At 37.1% G+C, this 26,133-nt stretch overlaps 1 protein-coding gene across 4 annotated transcripts in view; it reads right to left on the bottom strand.

Moving 5' to 3' along the window:
- PPHLN1 (periphilin 1) overlaps positions 1 to 26,133 on the bottom strand; it is a 72,170-nt gene that overhangs the window by 14,526 nt on the left and 31,511 nt on the right. For all 4 annotated transcript variants that reach the window (XM_040595233.1, XM_040595230.1, XM_040595231.1 and 1 more), the window contains exons 7-9: positions 23,824 to 23,906; positions 19,642 to 19,761; positions 17,829 to 17,969 (exon numbers count right to left, since the gene is read on the bottom strand). In XM_040595233.1, coding sequence (XP_040451167.1) covers positions 17,829 to 17,969; positions 19,642 to 19,761; positions 23,824 to 23,906 — 344 coding nt within the window. The remainder of the gene's footprint in view (positions 1 to 17,828; positions 17,970 to 19,641; positions 19,762 to 23,823; positions 23,907 to 26,133) is intronic.

Below are 26,133 nucleotides of genomic sequence, written 5' to 3'. Positions count from 1 at the left end.
ACTCAAGAGACAAGACTTAGAATCATAGAATCATTCAGGTCGGAAAAGACCTTTAAGAGCATTGGGTCCAACTTCATACTGCCAAGTCCACCAGTAAACCATGTCCCTAACACCACATCTACACAGCTTTGAAATATCTTCAGGGACAGTGACTCAAATCACTTCCCTGGCAGCCTGTGCCAATGCTTGACAACCCTTTAGGTGTTTTCCCAATATTTTTCCCAATATCCAACCTAAACCCTTCCCAATGGCACAACTCAAAACCATTTCCTCTTGTCCTATCACCTGTTCCTTGGGAGAAGAGACCGACCCCCACCTCACTGCAGCCTCCTGTCAGGCAGCTGTAGAGAGCAATAAGGCCTCCCCTGAGCCTCCTTTTCTCCAGGCTAAACACCCCCAGTTCCCTCAGCTGCTCCTCATGAGACTTGTGCTCCAGACCCTTCACCAGCTTCGCTGCCCGTCTCTGGACACACTCCAGCACCTCAATGTCCTTCTTGTAGTGAGGGGCCCAAAACTGAACCCAGTATTGGAGGTGTGGACTCACCAGTGCTGAGTACAGGGGGACCATCACTTCTCCTGTCCTGCTGGCCACACTATTTCTCATAGAAGGATACCAGAGGTCTAGACTCAGTCCTCTTGGATTTACTTCATGAAATATATTATTGATTCTAACTGTAAGACAGGAAGGCTGATTATACCACTATCTCTTTGCAAGTAACAACAGTAAGGCATCGTTTAAATGAACAAGCCAATGAAAAAAAAACCTAGCTAGAACAAATTAGTGGCTGCCCAGCAACTCAGTTTCCCGCAGGTTAAAGATTTGTTGAGTATCACCAGCAGCATTATGAATTGTGGTCACTTCAGAGACGTTGCTGTGTTCTGCCTCTGGCCAACAGTTCAATGCATAGAACTTCACTCTGCCAAATCACACAGACAACTAAAGGGATGGGGGAGCTGACCCTTCAAATAAACAATTCATAGATTTCAAATTACCACCAACACCTTGATGATTTGAAGATATCCTCAAATAATTAGGAAATCCATTAATATCTGCAAACACAGTCACATTGCCATCTTAACCTTATCTATAGAGATAAATAGGTTATTGTTTGAATAGTCTAAAATAATTCACTTTCAGGCAGAAACCAAAACAAGTAATTTTAAGTCAAACAGCTAAAAACACCCAAAAGAGTAAGCTAATAAGAAGGTAATACAAAAGAAGATCTAAACCAGATAACGAAACTGGAAACCACAGAACTATATATGAAAGTATTTATTGAATAAAATGTACTGTTACAATATAAACAAACATTTTTATGCTGTATCTCTCAGCAGAATAATAGCTGTTGCTGATAAAGTCTACTGATGTTGGATTGATACAGTGTGTTTTGGATAAGAACAGCATGAAAAGAGAGCAGTGAAGTCTCTTTTGATAAGCAGAACTAAACAGTTTACTGCCCAAGATAAAAATAGGTTGCTAAAGGTCAAACACTTTAATGCAATAGCCAAAAGAAACAGTACCATGCCGTTTACCTTTTAACCTTACTTCATACAAGATTACCATGTGCACTCAAAGATACAGAATAGACAGGGGTTACTCGTACAAACATATCCTGAAAAAATAAGGCATTCCTCCCTTCATGCAGCCTTCCAGAACTTTTTTTTTTAACAAAACAGTTCATGGTAATAAAGATCTGGCTGAACTACACTGTCTGGAAACAGAATTAAATGAGGAAAAAAGATTTAATTATTTAGAATACAGCAAGCCAAATTAAATAAAAAATATTAACTATTTCACATCAATTGAATTATCTGAGCACCTCTGTATTACCTTGTGACAGAAATGCATTTACACTTCATGCATTTCTATCAGATATGAAAACATAAACAAAAGGTATGTTTCACAACTAAATGGAAACATTGTTTAAAGAACAGAAACAAATACTGCCCACCGTATACACATGCACACATGTTATTTCAGAGCTTTAATATAATTTATAATACAGCAGCTTTAGGGAATACAGTAAAAAGCTACTTGTTACACACACATGCTGAGCAATTCATATTGAAATGAACTGCAAGCGTACCAATGAAAGCTTGTATCCTTATGTGCATAAAGCCTCACCTGACACTAGACACAGAGTATTCATACTCAGTTAATATGTTAAATGACCTTGCCTCTCTTAAAATCTTAGTTGATCCACAATGGACAAAACCAAGCTCAGCACTTTATCCCTAATAGACCTCCGCATATTTTAACTCTTCAGCAATATGAAAGCATATTTTTCAAGAATATTTAGTCTTACTGTTCAGAAACACTTAGACAAACAGCAACCGACTGAAGAGAAACTTAAAGAAGTAAGACACAAGCCATATTACCACAAAGGCACTAGACTTTCATAAATACCCAGTAGAATTTTTAACAAAAGGGTCATAAGTGATAGAATCCTGCTTTTCCTAAAGTAGAAAAGGAACATTTTTACAATAAAGGTAATAATTCAAAGAAGTGAACAAACTGGTCTATATGCAGAGTAAATAAAGAGGACTGCGCTGCAAAGCACAGGTTACATTCTTCAAAGTCCCAAATGTATAGCACAGGTCTAAGACCAGCAAGAAGTTACCTTACATTGCCACTGCACTGTCAGAAATACATACATGTAAAAATTATGTTTCTCCCATCAATAACAAATGTATTTGGATCAATATAAATGAACAAAGAGGGAGTAATCTTTACAGTAGATGAGATACTTCTCTTTGGAATCGCAGCTCTGACTGCTTACCATGACATAACACCTACACAAATTAAAAGGCTCCAGAGGCAACTCATTATAACAATACATGCTTTTGTTGGTAGCAAAAAGCCCATCCTGCTTAAAATAGAAAAGAACACTCCTAAAACAGAGTTTTTGTAATTATCTGGGTCATGAGAGACCATATAAGTACTTTAAACTCAAGATTTTTTTGACCACCCCCCATTCCCCAAATGCTGGCTGACAAATGACGTAGAAAATTCACACACCAAGAATGCATACTGTATTTAATTAATTTTTTAAAAATGTGTCTTACCAGATCACATATAAATTCACAATCTTAGATTACTCACATCTGGATTAGGTATATTAATGACTCAATACTACAACCATTTTACTGTATATTTACTTGTGTACATACGATAATTGTCACATTTTGGAATGCAGATGTAATTCCTGATTCAAAAGGAGATTGCAAAAATAACAAGACGAGTAATTTTGTTGTATGTAATATGAAACACTTCACTCTATTATTAAAAGCACCAATCACTTATACATAGGCTTAAGAAACCAATAGCCTAAACCAAACCAAACGTGAGTCAAAGAGCTTTCCAGAGCTCAGAGTTAAACATTTAAGTATCCTGTCGCTAGAAAATCAAAGGAAAAAAAAGCACTAACTAACCTCCACAAAACAGGAAACAGAATCTTAAGAGTTTATCTTTCTGATTTTAGCAAAAACATAGTTGCAAGAGAACATCCTTAAATACCAATGTAAGAAAAAGGAAAATTGTACAGTGAGCTGTAGTTATGCCTGAGTAAATCTGAGAAAAACTATGAGAAATATTTAAAAATTAATGAGAGTAATTTTGAGTTATGGCTACACCTACATTTGGGTAATCAGATTAATAACTTCATGTAAAAGTCACCTTTATATTAGTAAATTATTCACATTGCTTTTATTTGTAGTTGAGAAATACAGTAAACCGAACCAAAAGGACAACAGAACAATCAGCAGTAACTGACACGTTTATCAAATTCTTCAGTAAGCAACTTCAGGTACTGGACGCAGGAACGCTGCATTTCCTGCCTTACGATTGTAGCTTCCTGCAGATGCCCTGAGGGTATCCAGAGGGGAAGACACCAAGCTGGAAGCACCTGACTGCTCCCCACTTGTTTCTGGCACCAGAAATAGCAATGAGTTTTCTTGCATGATGTAGCGTCTCCACCCTCCAGCCAGGGAGAAACTCCACTGCATTTGCCCATGGGCTTTAGAGCTTCTGTGGAATTAATTTCCCATCTCCACCCATGTTCCTCTTGTTCCCCATCTCATTCTTTTCCCCACCCTCTTGGCTGCAGTTTCTGATCTTGGCACAAATACTTTTTTTTTTTTTTTCTTTTTTTTTTTTTTTTTTAAACTCCCCAACTGCAAGTCCAGTCCCACCCTCATTCATTCCTTCCCATACTCCCAATTACCAACCCTAACTCTCCTGACACCACAAATCCTTTAATCTCTTCCAGATTTCCTCCACCCTCCAAATCTGAGGTCACCTCATCCCTCAGCTAGATACAGTTCCACTCCACCTCTTCCTCAGAAACTCCTGTATCCTCTTGACCCTGCCTTCTGGATGCTTTCCTGCATCCAGTCCTCCTCCTCTCTTCCCTTTGGCATGGTCCACCTCTCTACATAGAGCAGGAACTTTGACAGGAAGATTCCTAACTTGGCATTCATATGCCTTCCTACACTGGTTTCTCTCCTTTCAACTGTGTGAAAGAACTTCAGCTTTTGTTGGGGGTGGAGGGGTGCACCAGTCACTGCCAAGAGCTGGTGAAGGTACAGGCTCCATCCCCTTGCTGGGAGAGCTACGGGCGAGTCATCTAATTACAGGTTTCAAGGAGGCTGCATCCAGCTCGCACATCTCCCCAAATGAACAGAGACATTTAGATCTTAAACCGTAAGTCTTTGTTGTAACTTTCCTGTTCAGTGGCAGGTAACAGACACATTCAAAAGGGCATTCAGCTTTACTTCACAGCGAGCTGTGCCTTGGTGTGGGAACATTTCTCTGTAATTGCACACTTCCAGTTCTTCATCATATTTGCTGACAGGCAATAAATACCTAAAACATTCAGAAATCTTTTGATCTTTCTTTTCCTAAAGAGCAAATTATTTAATGAGCTGTAGAGGCTAGAGTTTGAACTAAAAGGCACCATTTAGTTTACATAACCAAGCTATCTTACTACCAAAAATACTGGCTATTGGGACTGCTCTTTCCTCTCAAGATCTACTCAATAACTTCAGGGGCTGGAGCAGCTGGGTACCAGCTTGATTCACAACTAGATCAAAGTTCAGCTCCAACAGGCCAGCTGGAAGAAGCTGTTATGAGGGTATTTAGTGATGCACTAGTTCTCCCAAATGAGTAAATTCTCTAAAATACGTAGAACCAAGGCTATTGAAGTTAGAAGATGGTGAGTGTCCTAAAGGAAGAAGAGAGTTCTGGTCATGGCAGCTTTAGATAGAAACCGAACAGAAATATTTTTGCAAGTTTTATCTTCCCTATGACAAAAAATAAAGTTACTATGCAAATGCCACTATAGACTATAGCTTTCTATAGATTTCTGCCTGATGATTTAAATAACTTGGAATGTCTAATGCAATGCTTTCATGATACTGAATGTTCAGAGACAGTAGTGGCTTGACACACAACAAAGCATCAATATTCACTCGTGGCAACAGGTACATTTAAGGAACCACACTGTGAATAAGAGAACTGGTTAAACAAATATCTAAAAATTTTTCTTTCTTTTTTCTGATCCGACTGATAGCCAGGTCCCACAAAGACTGCTGTGCCAGCAGAGGAGACAGTACAGCACAGGGACATAATTTTTTAAACTACAGTTGCCACCAAACGCTTTGTAATGTGCAGCTGAGGTCTGCAATAGTACAAGTTGGTTCGTTTTTTTTAAAAAAAAAACAACTGCAGCCCTTGCTTAAGGGAACTTTCTGATGTCTAATGAGATGCAATCATATTATATTATAGTCTTTCTCCACTGGAACTCATACAGTTTCTGCTACTGTCTGTTTTCATAAAGCTTGTAACAACTAATCATCTTACCTTATGCCTAAATTGAATTTAGTTGAAACCTGACAATACAATCAAAAGATACACAGCACAGATACTCTGCGATTGCATAAGCTAGTTTCTTCAGGAAGCCAAGTTAAAGAAAAAAAACAAAAGTAATAAAATGGGCAAATTTCCGGTTGAAGATGATCACTGAAAAGCTTCTGTCAGCATACCTGAATCTATTTCTGATTTTGTGTTTAAAAATGCTTATACAGATATTTTTTTATTTAGGTAGCACATGACTGAAGAAGTTAAAACATAAATTATCTACTATACTAAGTGCTTGTGGGGTGTAATTATGGTCAAATAAGTACACACAGTACCCACATAAGTACAACATTTCATGTTGTAATAAAACCAAGTATTTCAGCTATCTAGGGGGCAGGAGAAGGGGAAAGATTGCTAGCAAGCCTATTAAACCATAGAGAAACAGCATCAAACCCAACTATTAAAGGTTATTACTGTCATTCAGAGCAGTACTTGAAGTTCAATAGTTCAGAAAATTAATGTATAAACAGACCTTCTCAAGAAGCATGAGAAGTTCAAGAACCATGAATAACATGACCCAGTTGATTGTGTCAGTATTCAACTTCTCTGATTTTATAAGTCAGGTTGACTCTATTATTAGCCTTTTAAAGTCAGAGTATTGAGATAAAACAGGCACACCATAATCGTCATTCTGCGGGGAATCTTGCCCCTTGCTTTTCTGCTGTATGTTGTGAAGTGGGCCATTGTGATATCCATACCAGTATATGTCCAGACAGTAACTGAGGACTGAAACTTACAACATGAGTGCAAATAAGAGTTAAAAAAAACCCAGGAAAGTGATCCTTGTGGGTCAGTGCTAAATGATGATGTTAGTCATTTGCACCCCAAGATAAAAATCTACTGTTTTTATAATCTTAACTTACAGAAGAAGCATATGCATAAGCAACATCCAACAGAAACTTTTTTCCTATATCATTTAGGGAAGTAAGTTCCCAATTTGGATGACTTTTGGAACTATAAGAACATTATATTTTAAAGGTCAGAGCAAATGAATACTTTCTATGCCAAGATTTTAAGATACAAACCTATATAAATACTACACACACCCAAAATAATTTGAACAAAAACCATACAACAGTTCTCTGTAAATTGCCACTTTTTCATCTTAATTTGCTTCCTTTTCAAATGTCACCCAATTAATGCTGTCAAATCACTAATGTTCACAGAAAAGAACAAACTATTAAAAAAAGTGTAGCCTACCCATCTTTAAAATATATTGAGTTTATCCTGCTCAGTAAAATAACTGCCAGAAGAAAGAAGACATCAAGCTAGGCACTGGGATACAGACTTAAGAACCAGGAGACAAATAAAACCTGTCACCAAAGGCCTTGGTCACAGACAATCCTATACTTGTATAATTGTATACACATACAACATCGATTCATGCGTAAAATGACAGATTAGAAACAGATTACAAATGGATTAGAGGATTAAACTGCATGCACCAGCAAAACTATCACCCACAAGTTTTTGTTATATTAAGATCAGCCCTACAGTCTGTAACAAAGACACACAAAACCCCATAAACCTGTAGATGCAAACTTCAGCAGATTTTCCCTACCTGCAGGCATCTGTGTGATACTCTTCTGTTGCTGTCTACTCCGACCTCCTGAGGCCTGAAAGCTCTTGTCAGTGCAGGAGAAACGGTAACCAGCTTCCATGCCAAACATCAAGTCCTTCCTTCCTGCCACTACATTTCGTTTGTCACTTATCAGAGGCTTTTGCATGTTCACTCAGCTACCACCTTCCCATCGTCACATACAGTTTTATGAAACCTTTCCTTTGCGACAGTGTCCTCCATTTGTCCTACATACATCCTTGTTGTAAGCACCACTGGAATTCCTGTTTCATCTCAAAGTCTTTCAGAAGATCAATGCTCAGACTGTATCAGGAATATTGATAAAGCTGAAGTGAAATCAGTGTTGGGCAGGGAATAGACGCTAGACAGTAGCTCTCTGAGCTAAAGCTACTTCTGAGACAATTTAAATTTCTGGATCTAATTATTAGGTATATGGGACTGATCCTTTTCTCATTCTGTTTTAATGTAGGAAGCAGCAGTAATGCTGAAATATTCATCCAAAATTCTACAGATGCCTTTTTCAAGAGACAGTACATTATAAGAAAGAAAAAATACTAAAAACTTAAAACTTTATGCCTCAGTGCATTGAGCAAACTAAGAATTATACCTTCCACCCTTAAAACATTTCAAAAATAAAACCAAACAACACTGCTACAACCACCTCTCAGGTCCATTTGTTAAAGCAAGAAAAAGCTGGAGACAAAATTGGAGGAGAGGCTCCCTCTATCCTCTAAATTAAACCCAAGTTATTAAAACCACCAACAACAAAATACCACCACCACCAAAACACACAGACAAGCAATAACCCTCAGTCCCACAGAAACAACCGCCTTTATCCAGGCTCAGTCTAGTCATAATTTCTGTTTGGTCCTTCGGCTTTCTCAGGAGGTTCACCAGTGTCAGTCCTGCTTATCCTTCCAAGCACCTCAACTTCTGACAGTTTTTTTCAGCAGGCAATTTCTCATAATTAGTTCCTAACTATATATCAAGGCCCACACAATTTTTAGAGTTTCTTCTCTTCCTAACACATTTTCCAATCTTGTTTACACTCATCATCTCTTGAAACTAATCTTTCTTCCTCCTAGTTTAGTCAGTACTATAGTTTTCAAGTCATCTTCATATTTTGTTAGTTCTTTTGGTTTCTCATGACAGAACAAGAGATTGTAAATCAAAACAATCACTGCTAATTGTTGATTGAAAAAACACTGTTTAATGGACAACTCCTCAGATTTTCACTTTCTCTGACCAAGAGGTAGATCTTTAGATTTGAACAGCTGGGCACTGAGTGAAACAGGTACAACCTTCTTTCACATTTTCTTTGGTTTCAACCAAATCCAGTAATTTTATCAAGTACCTAACTACCAGCCCTCTCTCATTTAAGTCTTCCAGAGATCTGCCATCAAATTATAGTACCTGTAAACAATCTCCTTTAAGACTGGAAGCAAACAGTCAGTCCTCTTTGAGATCTGGCAATCTGCAGTACTGCTTGATCACATAAATGAAGCATCACTACATCAAAAACTGTATCAATAACTGTATTTGTCAATGGGTTGAGGCCCAAGCGTTTACCAGCTTCAAAATAAGGTACTCAGCACCAGCCAAAAACTGTTTACATCAAAAAAACGCAAGGCAAAATAAACTGTCAAAGACAAAAATCTTCCATAGATAGGTAGTGATAGAAAGCTAAAGGTGATTCTATCTAATTCATTTAAGTCTCTGTAAGAAACACTCTACTGTTACTGGATACACGCATACATTCCTGATGTTAAGTTCTCTTAAAATTATTGCCCTATGAGTGTTGCATATTAAGTAACACTTTTTATCAGCTTTCCAATGAAAAAAGCTGCTGGCAAAAAGCTGAAATGTGGCGATACATTTCCTTATTAAACCATACCTTCAGGTGCTGAAGTAAAATGAGTGAGTTGCACTGATTTTGCACATGCAGCAGTTTGTAATTACAAACACTGCAGTGCATACCAAGTAATTCATTAACGTCCATGGAAAGGAAAGAGAACATAGCTAAGCAAGTGGAAAGTGAAGGACTGCAACTTCCAAAACATGGTGACCCAAGAACAAGAAAAGGAAAGTAGCTGAAGTTTTCACATCTTTTTATAAGTATCTTGCTTTAAATCAATATATTTGTAAGGAGAATCAATGATACTATGAAGATACTGAACAAAAGCTTTTCTGTTCTTCATCCCATAGTTTCATAAACATGAAAAAACAGATTTCTAACAAGCAGCTCAGATTTAGAAAACAGAAAGAACCCAGCACAAAAAAGGCAAGCGTGAACTATAAAGATGCAAATAACCCTGACAAATTAATTGACCTGATTTTGCAATGGTAAAAATTAAGGGGGTCTAGAATAAATATTGAAAGAGAGCAGAAAAACCAGCAAGTCAGAATTAATAGGGAAGAAAAAGTGCCTAAGAATATGTAAAAAGCAATAAATTATTTGACATATATAAGGAGAGCGGTACTGGTACAAGAAAACTAATAAACCACAAAAGGATGGAACAAGATCATAGGCAGATGATATCATTAAGTAAAGGAATAGTCATCAATTTTTCTGAGAAGCTTAAAGGCAAAAGCTGAGACAAATGTTTTCCTGATTAGGAAAAAATAAATTAACACACTTAATTACATCTTACATTTAAATAACATAAACATAAGCTCAGAGGAGGCATGATACCTACTACGCTATCACCAAATTAGACTGATGAGTCCATCATTAAGGCCTTGCTACTGTGTATTAAGTACACAAGGTTTGAAGTACAACAGAAAATCTAGGAGGGAACCAAAATCTACAGCTTCCACATCTTTTACTCTCATCTGGCCTGTTACTCTTGTCTGGTCTACTCCTGTCAGAAACAAAGCATCTCTGACCTCATCCATAATCAGAAATAATCCTTTAATGTGTTTTCTAGCTACTGTTCCAGTTCCTTTAGCTTCACATAACTTACCTACCTCTTAACTCATATTTTAATTAGGGGATTTTTTCTAACCTAGATAATTTTGCCTGAAAGAAGCAACAGCATAAGCAGACCAACAAGCTCATCTAAGGAAATGGCAACCTGTTTCTCTGGCTCATCTGAAGTCAAAAGAAGGAGTACATCCAAGCTCTGACAGCCTCCTTCATTCCTTCCTGAATTCCCATTGGTCCAATTCATTAACTTACTTTATTACAACAGCTAAAACTTAAATGTTTAAACCTAACATATCCAGAACTTAAAAAACTTTTCTTATATACATACCATTGTTTCTCATTAGCTTGTTCTTAGGCAAGATACGGAAGCTACCTCATATTTACATCTTCTTCAACCTTTACACTGTTGAAGCACTGTAAAACAGTTTTGTTTGAAGCAAAACAAAACTAGCAATGAATACAGGAGGGACTGGGGGTGGGGAAGAAGACATGTAAAGTACTTCCATACTTTACAGAAATTGTAACTATCTTATCACGAAAGAAATGCCTGTATTTTTTTTTATGGCCTGATATTAAAACGAAAACTGTCTTAACTAAGTCCTTGCGATGTAAAGTTTCACTGTGTGAGCTGTCAAGTCTTCTCTCAGAGCAGCACCTCCCGAGAACAGAGTCCCATTAAAAAGCGTTAAATAAACACAAAGACAATTCAGTTACTGCTATATAGATCTTGCGGGACCAAGAGATCTGACAACCCAGAATAGAGACAGCTCTTCTGAAACTACACACAGTACAACTGCTAAAACCTAACTGCTTTTCTTACTTAACGGCAACTTCTAGGCCAGGGATTTACCTAAAACAGAAAAGGAGTTAGACAGCAGGTCTGAAAACAGAATCTGGACAGCCTGTTGACCCAGCCACACACTCATTTTTCCTTCTTTCTACACACCATATCTATGAAGCTTCAAATGCAAGCTTTAGAAAAAGCTGTGATTTTCAGCATCTTCCAGAAAGAAGGCCATCCAATTAGGATAAGAGCTCATTAATACTACTGAGGGCTGTTAACAAGTAATATTAACTTAGAAAGTCAAGTAAACAAGTGATCAATCCAAATGCTTGAACATTAAAAAAAGTTATTCTGCTGAACATTAAAAATATTGTTGAACTGAAGGCATCCATTCAGACTGTAACTCCATTAAGAAAAAAAAAAAAGTCTTGAATATTAATGCCTATGCTTCCTTCTTAGATGCCAGAGCTCTGTGGTAATAGACAAATGGAGGTCTGACTGTCAAATCTCATTCAGAAACTTAGAGGTTTGACTTTTTGCCAAAAATCAAGGAAAGTACTTGGCTCATTTGGTAAAATTTATCTTCAGAAAATAACAGATTTTCAGAGGTAACCCCATGTCACTTCAACTTGCATATGCAACATTTAAGAAACTGGACACATAATAACGGACTAATTAACAGTGTTGCAGACTTGATGTCTAGACAAGATAAGACATTTCAAGAATCCCTGCTACTCATGCTCATAAAGGAACAACAAAGAGATAGCCTTTTGTGTAACACTGACGCTCAATCGTTCCAATTGTGAATTTAACACCAGGGACATATTTGTCATCACTTCCAAAAAAACCCACACTTCAGCACATTACATGCTAAAAGCATAAGATGATCCTTAACTATATAAAAACAGAAACTGAATAACTCCAAAACAATACTTTAACGTATATTGCATGCTATTATATGCAAAAATATAAGAAAGTGCATGAAACTGTTACATCAGCAACCTGTGGACATTCACTGACCCTGACATGCCAATGCAAAAGTCTGATACCCTGCTTTCAAGTACCCAGACCAATCTTTTAAACATCCATGTAATGGGCTTCTACTTCACCATGCTCAAACAACACAGAAAAGCAAATTTCAAAATTATAATTGTGGAGGAAAGAGGGAAAGGCATTATCAAAGGCATAAGAAAACACCTAGTTTAAAAAAACCAAAACAACAAACACCAAAAAAAACCACCCCAACCCAACACGCTACTTATCTCACTATTTTTGTTACTAAACTCTCTCAAATGTTTCTGATTGCTTACAAATAGAACATGAAAAGCCACATCAGGGACCTAGACCCTACTCCACAGGATATATTAAAACATAAGATACACATTAACGATGCTGAATTTTTCTTCAGTGCAAAGAGGCACAAAGATGGAAAAGAAGACGCACCAGGATGAAAGGATCAGTTTTCCCACTACTTTGCTACATGGAAGTGCCAGGGAAGATCCTGTTCCAGCAACCACAAAGTGGCAGAGCCAGAGAGTCCCAGGAACCCAACCCTTCCCTGACAACAGCTAAGCCCACTCCAGGTGGAACAGGTCCCAATAGGCAGGTGAGGCCAGCCAAAAGCAGGGACCACAGCAAGGAGCTGGGACTCCACAGTTCAAGAATGGGGACAGCAAACCGCCAAGAGAAGCAGGGAACAGAAACCATGTTCTTGGTGGAAAGAAAAGCATGTTCTGGACAACAGCACCCAAGACTGATGGCAACTGAGCTCAGAGACAGAGCAGTGAAACACTGAAATAGGCTGTCCAGTGAAACAGTGGGGTCTCCCTCACCGGAAATACTCAGGACTCAGCTTGACAGAGCCCTGAATGACCTGATTTAAGGTCCTGTTTCAAAAGATTGGCCCAGGTGAGGTTTCATCCAGCCTGGATGTTTCCATGATACTGGCACAACGCCTACGATTTAAAAGATAAGACCAGAGGTTTCCAGGATCTACAGTCCCAGTTCAGCAGTGTTCTCAAGCACTTGTGCATCTTCATCCATGTTCTTCCTCCCAAGTAATACTGGCTGGCTTAAACATTAAACATATGCTTTGGAGTTTTTCTAGTTTGGGAGTCACACATAATTCTTGGCTCTGTTCAAACAATATCTGGATCTTTCCGAGCCTTCATCTACAAGCATAACTGCTATTCTCCTCTATGTCAGCTTCACTTAATACTTACAAAGCTACTGCAGATTCTTAAAAGATAGTCACTAGATAGCAAACAGCAGCTAGCATTTGTTTGACAATTTTTGTCCTGTCATAGTCAACCCATAAAGAACTTTATTTTTCTTCAAATTATATGATTCTACATGAATGCTTGCAGTAAGTCCCCCACCAAACAAATAATATAGCAATACTTTGTTGATAAGCCAGAGTGACCGTTTACAATCACACTCCATTTAAATTCTGAATTTCCCGATTGTGTTACTGTAATTTAGAGGAAAGGTAGAGGGAACTTTACAAAACAGTGGTATGAGCAATATGCAAGATACGGAGATGGACTTACGTAAACAGAAAACCTGTATGAATATTTCATTCAATTGCTTGAGGGATGATTTTGTTGGTTTTTCTTAAGAGAAATAGACTATAAAAGCAAGCTGCCACCCCCATTCCTGCCCAGAGCATCAGGCTGCCCGTTTTTCTGATGCACAGCAATGAGTTTGCTCATTGCGACACTATATGTGTTCTGTCAGCACCTTTTTTTGTCTCTGGGTTTACCTGAAACAGTACCATACTATGAAGTGAAAAAACATGTTTGGAAAATTTTGCTGTTTCCTGGTTGGAGCTTTGGAGACAGATGGATTTGCAGAGGAAAATGCAGAGGCCTTTATCTGGATTTCGGAACAGCAAGAATACCTGGGAACCAGGATAATAAATATGAACTGAAAAGCAAACATCCCTAGATCTGGTGCTCCCAGAGAAAGCAGAAAAAACTGGGAGATGGAAGCAGTAAAGTTCTGATGGGTCAAGCCTGTTTCTCAAGCACTAGCTGGACCCTCACCAATTCTTAGACACATACTCAGTGGTAGAAGAAGTAATTTCTACCCTGATTTACTTATTTGCTTATTTTAAATACTTCAATAGCTGTCCAGTGAAGACTTTTGCGACTCTTGCTTCGCAGGATTACAGCTTCACCATCTCTGCAGCATAGCCCTTTGCAATAAGTATTTTAGTTCAGCAATTCTTCCACAAAATTACATTCCAGCAATAATAAATTAAAACTAGGTATTCAGAAGCTATTTTAAATGCCAGAATGAAATTCAAATGGAAGTAAGTCCATGGAACAAAAGTATTGTCCACAGTTGAGTCTTCCAAGACAAATAACCAGAAACAAGTTATTAAAAAGCTTTATATATTTTATATCTACAAAATACTTAATTTATATATATTTATAAATGTACTCTATATTTAATTATCAAGTCAGTCTTCCTATTCCTAAAGTGTATTATAGCCTACAGTTCACTTTTAAGATTTAAATGTTATACTTGTATAAACCAATACAGCATGATGAGTGACAGTATTAAATTTGCATGTTAAGGACTAATTTTACTGTGCAAAAGCCATTTTTTTCAGTTAACCAGTAGTAAAATCAGTATAAATTATACTGATAAGTTCATCCAAAGAACTTTTAGTAAACAGTTCACCACAGGACTGCAAACTTAGTTTCTAGTCCACTCTTTGCTCCTTCTCTCATTCCTTGTCAAAGGCAGAGAAGTCAAGCCACACAGACTTAACCCAAATTTACTTTTAGATGCTGACAACTCAAAGTCAACAGTGTATAAATTTCTACAGTGAGATTTCTTCCATACACAGCAGGAAGATTCACAGTATTTCACAATTATGAAAATCATCAGGACTATAATAATAAATTTCCTGCATATTTTTTAATTGCTGAAGCAGAAGTTACTTGTAAACATTTATCTGAAAAACATGTATGTCATTTTACAGTCTTAAGTTTAAATGATTAAATACACGACTTGTCTAGCTCTCAAATTCACAGCAACTGATTATATATATAAAAAAAATTAAGCTTGTTCAGTTTAATAAAATGTATTCAAGATGCTTCCAGTATCATTCTAAAATCTTATTTTGAACCTACAGAAGCTGACAGCTTCAATATTTAAATCAACAACAGGAGAAATCAGTTCTATGCAATCCAAATCTTTTTAAGTTATTCCTCAGGCCTTTCTGAGCTAAGTTACTAAAACCGTTCCGTTTTACAGAACATAATCTTGATTTCGTTACAGGTTAAGTGCGAATTCTACCAAACATAGTAACATTACATCACATTGAAAACAACATTTAGTTTTTATGCCCAAATTTTCATCTGTTTTCACTATAAACCTGTCCTTAGGACCGAGGGGAAATAAACCAGTCACAGATTCATCAGGATCATGGTTGACCAGAAGCTCAACATGACCTGGTAATGTGCGCTCACAGCCCAGAAAGCCAAGCAGATCCTGGGCAGCATCACAAGGAGCACGACCTGTCAAGAGAGGTGATTGTCCCCATCTACTCTGCTCTCATGAGACCCCACCTGGAGCAGTGCATCCAGCTCTGGGGCAACCAACATAAGAAGGACATGGCCCTGCTGGATGTCCTCTGGAGTCCAGAGGAGGGCCACAAGGATAATCAGAGGGCCGGAGCACTTCTCTGAAGCTGAGAGTTGAGATTGTTCAGCCTGGAGAAGGCTCCAGAGAAACCTTACAGCAGCCTGCCAGTACCTAAAGGGGGCCTATAGGAAAGCTGGAGAGGGACTTTTGACAAAGGCATGTAGTGATAGGACAGAGGGAATGGCTTTAAACTGAAAGAGGGTAGGTTTAGACTAGAAACTAGGAAGAAATTCTTCACTGTGAAGGTGGTGAGGCACTGGAACAGGTTGCCCAGAGAAGTTATGGATGCCCCATCCCTGGAAGTGTTCAAGGCCAGGCTGGATGGAGCTTTGAGCAGCCTGGTCTAGTGGAAGGTGTCCGTGCCCATGACCATTCTATGATCAGGCTAAATAATCACAATTGCTATTTTTTAAAAATCTGCTCCCAGTCTCTGTTTTTTTCAGTTTGTCATTTTTAAATAGTGGTAAGTTTATGCATTTGGTAGTAGCTGATGTAGGCCATGTACCACTCAATAACCAGACACCCAGGGATAAACAAACTGCATCATTACCCTCATAGTTACAGCATGCTCTCGTTAACTCCATCCCAGCCAGACCTAGCACACATGCAAAGTCATGCTCACCAGGAACATTACTATGCAAATTCAGTATTAAAAAAAAAAAAAAGAAAGAAAGAAAAAAATAATTGAGTAGAAAGCTGTTTTTCAAATGTCAAGAAAAAAGGAACAACAGTGTTACAGCACAGGAAACGGGCTCGCAGGCAACAGAACAAAGGCCACTAGAATTAAGATAGAAAATGAAGACCTAGAATAAGCTTATCTTGAACAAGACAAGAAACCTGTTTTTTTGAAGATGTTATTATGAGATAATCATGAGGGGCAAAAGTGTTCTGTATTTCCCTTCCATCCATCCCAGGCATACACTGAAAACATTGTAAATCCCATCAAGTTTGAAGAAAGTAATCTTTCTCCTACTCAAATTATGAACTTCGATTGCAATTTCCAGAGTTGGGCATAGCTGCATTTACATCAGAAAGATCAAGTCAGAAGAATCTCCAAACTCTCCATTTAAAGTGACAAAACTATGGAAACGAAACACTGATTGCTTATGACAAATGAAATTGAAGGTGATTTTTGATAATTTCCTCACTATGAGGTGACATTAAAGACTAATACATGAATAAACTTCCAGTGAACCTCCTCAAAAACTCAGTGTTGCAAGAGTAATAGAAATCTCGTTTCATATTAAATCAGTCCCCAAGTACTCAACATAGAAGACAAGAATACAGACTTTGAACACAATATCCCTCCCTCATCTAGGATATAAAACACTGTAGTGTCTTATGCATATATATACAGAAAAAAAAACCATTGTAGTCAAAGCAAAACTTAAAGGTTCTTAATCTTCAGAGAATGCCAAAGGCACTGAGATTCAAAGCTGATTTGAAAAAAAAAAAAAAATAAAAATCACAAAACTCCAAAACAACACAACCCACCCCACCCAAAAAATAAAAACCACCAAAATCATCAAACCAACAACAACAAAACATCCCCCACCACAACCATCAGGAAGCTTATAGTGTTCAATTCCAAACTGTATATATTTAAGTTAAGCGAATTACAATCTAAAAGTAATTTCTGATAATTTGATCTATAATGAGATTATTTGTATTATATTTGATTTTAAAACAATTATTCAAAGAAGCAGTCATTTTCTTGGCTCACAAAATGGCAGGTGTTGCATGTGAGTTACAGAAAACTACCACAAATTCCCATGTGAAGATAAATGCCGTGCTTCTTCATGATTAAACAGATGATGTTATAATCACACTATCCAAGAAATCAGATTACATTCATATTATGCTTCACAAAGGAAGAAAAAATAAAAAATAAAAGATCAATATATTTCCAGGAGATCAAACCATCACACAGGTACTGTATCAGTGACAAAATGCCAAGATGACTCACCTGTTCAATCTCCTTTGTCTTAGTTGCAATTGCTTTTGAACGACCAAGAAGCTGTCCATCCTCATATAATTCTGTACTATCCGTTATATTTATTTCTGATTCCTCTGTTTGTTCGATGTATAATGGAGCTGAAGATCCAGCCTTAAAAAAAATAATAATATTCAGTTCTAAAAGCAAGTGAGAAAGCAGCTGCATGGTACTTAGTTACCACCTGGGGTTAAACCACAAGAAAACCTCAAAATGTAAGAGCAAAAATAAAAACTCAAATACAGTCATTCAGTTAGAGAGGAGTTTTCTTATCAAGACTATTAGTGACGCATTATTGCTACCATTAAAAAATACAGAAGTATGGATTTTAATTATCTAAAAACATGACATCATAAATAAACCACCTGTGACTCAGTCTTAACTGCATAAAGATAATGATGTCAGATAACCTTTACCTGCCCTTCTGCTGAGAAGGAACTTTGATTTGTAGTATTTATAACACCAGCTAGCAAGAAAAATCCACAATGAAAGCGGGATTAGTTCTCTGGGAAAGGATAAAAGTAACAAAATCAAAGTTAAATAGGCATCGACAAAATCTAAATGCTGTCAGAATGAATTCTTGCAGTATTCAGGACCACAGGTTTAGTATTAAAGGAACAGAGATACCTATTGTATAGGTATCTTAGCGGATTCCTGATAATATAAGACATCTTACTGAAGTACCAAAATTGTATAAGCTTCCCTCTAAAACAGAGGTTAGGACAGTATCCCTACCCCAAAGAAAACAAGACTCCCCCTTCAAAGAGGCTATATAGAAGATATAAAAAGAGAAGAAATTACTACAGCATATTTAAATCCAGTATCATGGAACAGATTTGTAGAGTAATAAAATATTGTTTTTAAATAAGATTTGAGAATTGAAGAAGATGCATAAACGTATTTTCTACTATTCAAAAATAAAGAGGTAGAGAATCTTAAGATTTAACTAATGTGAACGAGAAGACCATTAGACACCAAAAAAACCCCCAAAAACTTAAGTGGTCCTACAAGTATGTGCTCACAACTTAGCAATAGAAGCCATTTTAGATTGCATCCCACATCTTGTCACTGCAGTAAATCATTAAATGCCCGAGAATGAGTAAAGGCTGCTAAAAAATTCAGTGCAACACAAAGTTCAACCATTAAGCACTGTGGAAGATGAACTGGAAAAAGCTAAGTATTAGTGAAGTAAAGGTTCTGCGGAAAAAAAACCACCCCAAAAACTACCCACTGCAGTACTGAGGCAAAAGCTTAATTTTTAACATAGAAGAGGACTGCTTTCTGAAAAAAAGAATACAGAACATGGCAGGCTGACATGGCACAGAACTGAATTCAATAAACCAGAGATTGTTTTCTAGTCTTATGTTTTACTTGTACACGCATATTTTGACTTAGAAGTCCCTTGCTAATTTTTAGGAGCTCAGTAGGCATACAGACGTACACCAGTGCAAGAGTTCCTTGGAGAATCACTGGGAGAGCTGCAGTCTTACCTTGTCAGTTGTCACATGAATTCAAATTATACTAACAAAACCTACTCTGTTTTTGCGGTTCGGGTTTGTTGTGTTTTGGGGTTGTTTCTCCACCACCCCACTCCCCACCCCCAATAAATAAATAAAAAAATAACAAGTCTTTAGTCTCCCACTCCATCCCTTTCAACAAGCATTTAATAGCACAGGCAGACAAATTCAGGGGTGACTTACAAAATGTGCCTTTCAGGAGAGTACAGAAAAACAAGAGTCTATTGTTGTAACACATTAAAATAAAACAATAAATAATCCCGTCTTACATCATACTCTGTTATTTCAGGTAAATTGCTTTCATCGGCCTTCTCTGACTTCTCAGCAGCCCACTTGCTTGCAGCTTCTGCGAGTTCCTTTTCCGATAGTCTGTTGCTCTTATCCAAGGCCTGTACAAAAACATTATAGTCAAAGTTTAACACAAAATAGGCTTACACATGGCAAAACATCTTCAAAACTAAAATAGTTAATCAGATCCCAAAACCATTTTAAAATAGGAAATACAGAAGCTGAAGCTATTTCATTACCTGACTGATTTCTTTAAAAAAGAAAAGCAGGTGGGGAGAGAGCAGAAAAAAAGGAAGAAAAAAAAAAAAAAGAGGGGAGAAAGAAAGATAAATCAATAAAGTTCAGTAAAATGTTAAAAAAAGCACTATACTTTCAGAACCAACTTAATAAAGTTCACAGGAGAGAGATAACAGAAAAATTGAGATCGCTTGAGTTTAAAGAGACTTGGATCAAATGGGCACTAAGAAGTTGGATACATGCATGGAGTGATCTAATAATTAAGTGAGATTCAGAGAGAATTATTAGATTGTAACTAATCTAAACTAAACTATTAAATACTGTGTAGATTATAAAACCTAAGCTAATTAGGGACAAAATCTATTTTATACATACTTTAAAATGATCAGAGCTGCTTGTATTAAATTTAATTATTTTTTATTTGGGGGAACGTTGATCATTTATAATAGAGTCAGTCATGGCTTTATGGCCTTTTAACCTACCTTTCCAGATGAAACACTCAAATACTTTAAAATTGATTTCTCTCTAAGAACACAATTTAGCTTCTATTAACAGAGCAACAAACAAACAATGACAAATACCCACATAACAAAGCCAGTTTAAGAATAGCTAGCTTTATAAATCCTGTTACCACTATGTGGGCATTTCATTTGAATCAACTACACATATAGAAGAATCCGTTTAAGAATCTGTACAATTCTAGTATTAAAAACTACAACACTAAGACAGATATACGAAAAAGATACAAAAATCCTACTGCCTGAAAAAGGTTTTCATAATTTCTACCAATGCCTGTTCCATCTTAGCAAACAGGTGGGCAAAAAAAAGCAAACCAAAAACAAAAAAAAAGCAACACTCCCCTCTCTTACCATTTGTTTATTTTAAATTACAGAAATGACCAGCAGAAGCAAGTAACTGTGACTTGTAAAAAGACTGCTTCATTTTCAGACCTTTTGTGCTTACCTGAAATAAAATAATATCCAAACATCTCTTTGTGCTGTAGCATGGCACAATTATAAAATTGACCGAACCCTTCCAGGATTCTGTGTCAAAGACACCACCTTTATCCGAATCCAGAAGAGAAGTACAACACAATGTTTAAATAGGAATCCCTCTTTTCTATAATTGCAAATTAAAGAATTATAATCAGCAGTCAGGAGGTGACAAAGTTCAATATGCAGGGGTGTGAAGAGGGTCCTTAAAAGAAAGGGGTAATATAATTCATAGAATAATTAGCCCATCTCTACCTTTCCAAACTACACAATTATTCTTACACTAATCTCATTACAAACTACCTGCTGCCAGGTTTTTTTCCCCCAATGTTCTTATTCCCCACAGCATGCCTGATTTTTACCTTTAACCTGACTTTTCCCTAGCTGCCAAAAAATCTTGCACTGTGGTTCTATTATGAATCTCTCCCTTTCCTCCGTTGTAGCTCTGGCCAATACTAAGAAAAAGAAGAGACCAGTATCTTTGTCACCAACAGTCAGCTTTGCATGAAATGAAATAAAGAAAATCTCACATGACCTACAGTATTTCCAATGAGCCTTAAACAGAAACTAAGCACTCTAGTATAACTACTGGAACACAGCAAAAATTCTGTTTTAATTCCATGTCACTAAACTTAATTTTAGGCTGCAAACTTGCAAGAAATGAACAACCTAGTATATCTTGTAAAACACAACTGGACTTCCCTACCTGCCTCAAAACGGAGGTGTCTTTTTTTTTGTCTTTTTTTTTTAGCTTATGCATAACATGAGAACAGCAAAAACATGTCAGTTTTCTGCTATCTTTGTTGGAAAGCTTTCCTGTCTCACACATCTGCCTTTTGCTCTAATTACGTTGGATACAGCCTCCAAGGCCTGCAGTTCAGACAGCTATTAAAGAAAAATACAAAAGATTTTGTGCCATAGTCAATTAAACAGGTGGGTATGATCAGATAACACCAACATGTATTAATTCACATGCATGAATATGTAAAAAATTAATTACAAGACAGATAAGAATACCTTTTCAGATTTGCATATAGTTAATACAGTGAAAAGAGATACTGCTGTGGAAGCATATAACTTTGTAAGTATTTCAAAGCTAATTTTCAATGCTCTAAATTATTATTTATCTCCTTTAATCTATAAAATAGATAACTCATGTCTCAAGTCTCAGTAGATTGTAAGACCTTGGCCCTAGAGATGTTATTGTTTTGCTATGACTTCTTCTGTCAATATTTCTGTATCGGTGAAGCACTTGTAGAACTTAACTGGTCAGTGTAATCCAGCCATCACCCCAAGAAGCTCCCCTGACAAGACAGTATGTTACAAGCAGATATTGGGACTTCAAGATAAAAGCAATAAAAGGTCACTGAACTACTTCCATTTCTGCAGCTGATGCATACCCAATAAGTATTTGTGTTGTCTGGGGAAACAGTTTCCATCAAACAGAATTTCATTTTGCATAGCTTGGATCAAGTAGATACCTACTGCCAGCAGATATATGTGAACTGCTGGCAAAAAACCAATACAGCATAGATCAGACCTGACTGAAAAAGAAAGCAAAACATTTAAAGAATAATTTATATGCAAGCTCACACTATGTATTAATACAAAAGCAAGAGATTTTGCAACGTCTCTGTGTTTTCAAAGGTTTGTGTTAAGCAAGGATTTGGTATCAAGCTGTAATGTTCTGAGTCTGTAAGCAAAGTAGGAGAACCAATCTTAAAGTTTATTTTATAATCCAAAGAAGTGTAACTTGTAAATAACAGCTTTTATCTTACTTTCCTTATTTACATATACTGAAAACGTATCACTTGCCTCCCTCCTTAAGGACACAGGCAATTAGTAAATGCCTAGCACAGCAGTTCTAAAAGAGCTGCATAAGGGATAAGTACTTTGAATGACATAACACAACCAAAGCCTGATTTTTTTTCCCCACCTAATTGTTTCCTTCAGTCTCACCTCGCAACAAAAAGTACCTTTCTTTCTTCCCCTTTGTTTTTTGTTTAAGCATTCCACTGCTTTTATTAAAAAGACCTCAAGAACCAGGCAAGTACACCATGCTGTTTAGGGTAAATGCTACTTTTTAATAGGCCCTTATTCACTTAGAACAACATAATGTATTGTTTCTTTATTTTTCATTAAAGTATTTCTCAACAATTTAGAGAAAATAGTCCTGTGTTAATTTTAACCTCAAATATAATTTACAGGCAAGCAGTCTGATGTGAAAATGTTTTTGCTGCCACAGGACAGCCAGAACAATATTGAACACTGATTGTTCATTAGTGTTTATTAGCCTGTCCATTTTAACTAATTAGCAAGATTATGTAGTTGATGCTCAGCCCACAAGATTTGATGGGAAATTAAAAAAGCATCATTTAGAATATAAAACAACATTACCAAACTATCCTTGCAAAGTGACTCCCTTCCCAAGCAAATGCTATCATTCTTGACACATCCTTGAGCAGCCCTGCTTCAGAGTCAACTCTGCTATTCACATTATCTTCCTAGTCAGTCAGGCACTTCACCAGCTTCCAAATCCAGTCCAGCTTAGGAATCACTGAAGGATGTTGTTCAGTGCCTGTTCAATAGATCTGTTGCTCCTCAAAACTGCTTCCGCAGTGTTTTCTCCTTGTCATTCCTTTTCTAGCACACTCTAGACTTTGGAAAATCACAATTTTAAATACATACAGAACTCCCTTTCTCCTAAAATGAGACAGAACAAAACGGTTTGTCAGTGTCATCGTTAGATACACAGCATTATCAGCACCTTCCTGCCAGATAAGGGAAACTTATCCTATCTGCTGGATTGCAGAGCAATTCAGGATGCCCTTTCCTTAACAGCGGCATATAGTAACTCCTTCAAACTGCGGAAAACATCCAATAACAATGAGCAATCTGAAACCAGGGTGAGAACTACTAGAAAAAAAAATTCACCTTTGATGAGGGTACTGCTAGGGAGGCTGAAGGTGATGCATCTCTTGATGTTTTCAGTGATTGAACTGAAGTCCTCTCTTTACCTACAATTAAGAAAAAAATAATGACTGTAAAGTTGTATTACAGATACATGTTGAAAATATACTTATTGTCTAGAAAAATTGCAGTGAAAGTCGCTTAAGTGAGACATGAAATCTACAAGCTCCACCATCTAATAAACACTGATAACACTTTCTCCTCTTTACAAAGAGAGAAGCCGTTTTACATTTTTTTTCAACATTAACTGAAATGGCATATCAATATGATTTGGCAAGACAATGTGGTTCTACTCTTTAATATTCCTGTAATAATATAAACAGGTGGAATATTAGACACCAGTCAATCACTTGAGGAAACCAGGCAGTGTAGGAACTGGTTTAGCAGGCCATAGTATGTTGAAAAGCTCTGCCATGGGAAACAGTCCTATATTGTAGCAACCACAGGCTAAATGCTCTTTGTATTATCAGTGTTCGTCTTGTAAGAGCTAGAATTGGTATAATGACAATTCAAATTCACAGTGCTAATCACAGCCTGTGCACAGCCTTACCACAGATAGGTTACAGGCAGCCTGCAGCAGCAGAACTCACTGCAGTGTAAACTACTAGTTTTCAACCTGTGGTGCATGGATTACATGTAAGTGATCTGCAAAAGGTAAGTATGAAAAGCAAACATGTTGTCAGTAGGCCTAAATTAACTATTCACATTCACTGGGACATGGCTGACTCTTCACAAATGGAAAATAATATAGACTTACCTTGGCTTCCATTAAATTTGTATTAATACAAGAGTTAAGAAAGGGATAAATTTAAAAGTCTGTCAAATACTTATGAAAATTAGGATATAAATTATTTTAGTGTAACTGTGAACAAATACGGCTTTAATGATCAAAACAATAAAGAGCAAACACGGCAACTCACTCTTTAGAGCTGAGCTATTTTCTTTTTTTCACTTGATGCCATAAGACTGCATCGTGTTGTGTATTTTAAAATACCACTACCTACACAAAAAATGTAAGGAAAAGTCTATGCAAAATGCATACTTTTAACAATATGAAATGTTTAAGAGGTATTTGAAAGGTTGGTCTTCTACTCTTTGCCCACATTTTCATACCATATGTATAGCATAGACTTAATACAAAGCAAAGATCAAACAGCTGCTCACCTCTACACTCATTAGAGGCAAGCGAGTTACTGCTACGATGTTGAAAGTCTACTAATCCACACCAAAATCCTCCCAGCTACCGAACCATCTTTCGAAAATGCTACTGAAAATAGCTGGGGAAGTTACTCTGGCAAAAGCAAGTATTCCAATTTAAAAATTAAAAGTTCCCATAAATATATATGACAAAACCAAAAACGTGAGGATAGAAGTAATCATGCCTTAATCTGTCACACTCCCCAAAGCATGGGAGACAGAACGCCTCCCTTGACACCACCAAGGAACACCAGAGTGTTGCTCCTGTGATACCTGCTTTTCAGCCTCATGGATAAGCCACCTCCTTTTAAATTTACATACTCCTCTAACTCTGCCTCCTACATCACACTGGGTTCTTTAAAGATTGTCTCAGATGAGTGGATTATATTTTTGCGCTTGAACAGACGAAACAGCTGATACAAGTGGCAGTGAATTACTCAAAATTAACCAGAGAGAAAATCCACCATTTAACCTGGAGACACATTAGGGCATTTTTTTCTGAACGTGTGTGGCTATTTTGAATCAGCAAGCCCTACCTATAAAATTGAACACGATGCTTTCCAAGCTCCACTACTTGCCTTCTTTCACCTCCTCAGCGCAGCACTCCGCAGGTGGAGTACCACCCTGCTTCTCTCCATGCTCTGCCACCACAGCTGAATGCCTGTCCTTTCCCATCAGCCCTTCCCCTCACTTTACCAAGCTGCTTTATGTGTCACCTCCCAAGTTGTCTTTGTTCAAATCCTGTATTTATTCTAATTTATAAAGGGCTGGAGAGCATGGGATATTCCTCCTTCAGTGGAAGTCATGAGGCCAAACTGATTCAGACAGCAGCATGATACTAAACAGCACTATAATAAAGATGCAGTATTGTAAGTTCTGCATGAAACAGTATGTACTTCACATATTGTAAACCCATTTAAGTACAGACTAAAATGTGCTGCTGACATATGTATGTCCCGCTTTATGTTTCTTTTAAATATGTAACATATAAGCTTTCCTAAGACAAATCAAACACAATTCTAAAAGTATTATTTAAGCCATTTATACATTCTGAATAGGCCATTTTAATTCAGTCAC

This window comes from Falco naumanni, chromosome 5 (assembly GCF_017639655.2).
Source record: "Falco naumanni isolate bFalNau1 chromosome 5, bFalNau1.pat, whole genome shotgun sequence".
Classification (NCBI taxonomy): domain Eukaryota; kingdom Metazoa; phylum Chordata; class Aves; order Falconiformes; family Falconidae; genus Falco; species Falco naumanni.
Note: the sequence above shows the minus strand (reverse complement) of the source record. Positions and strands in the feature narration are given on the sequence as shown.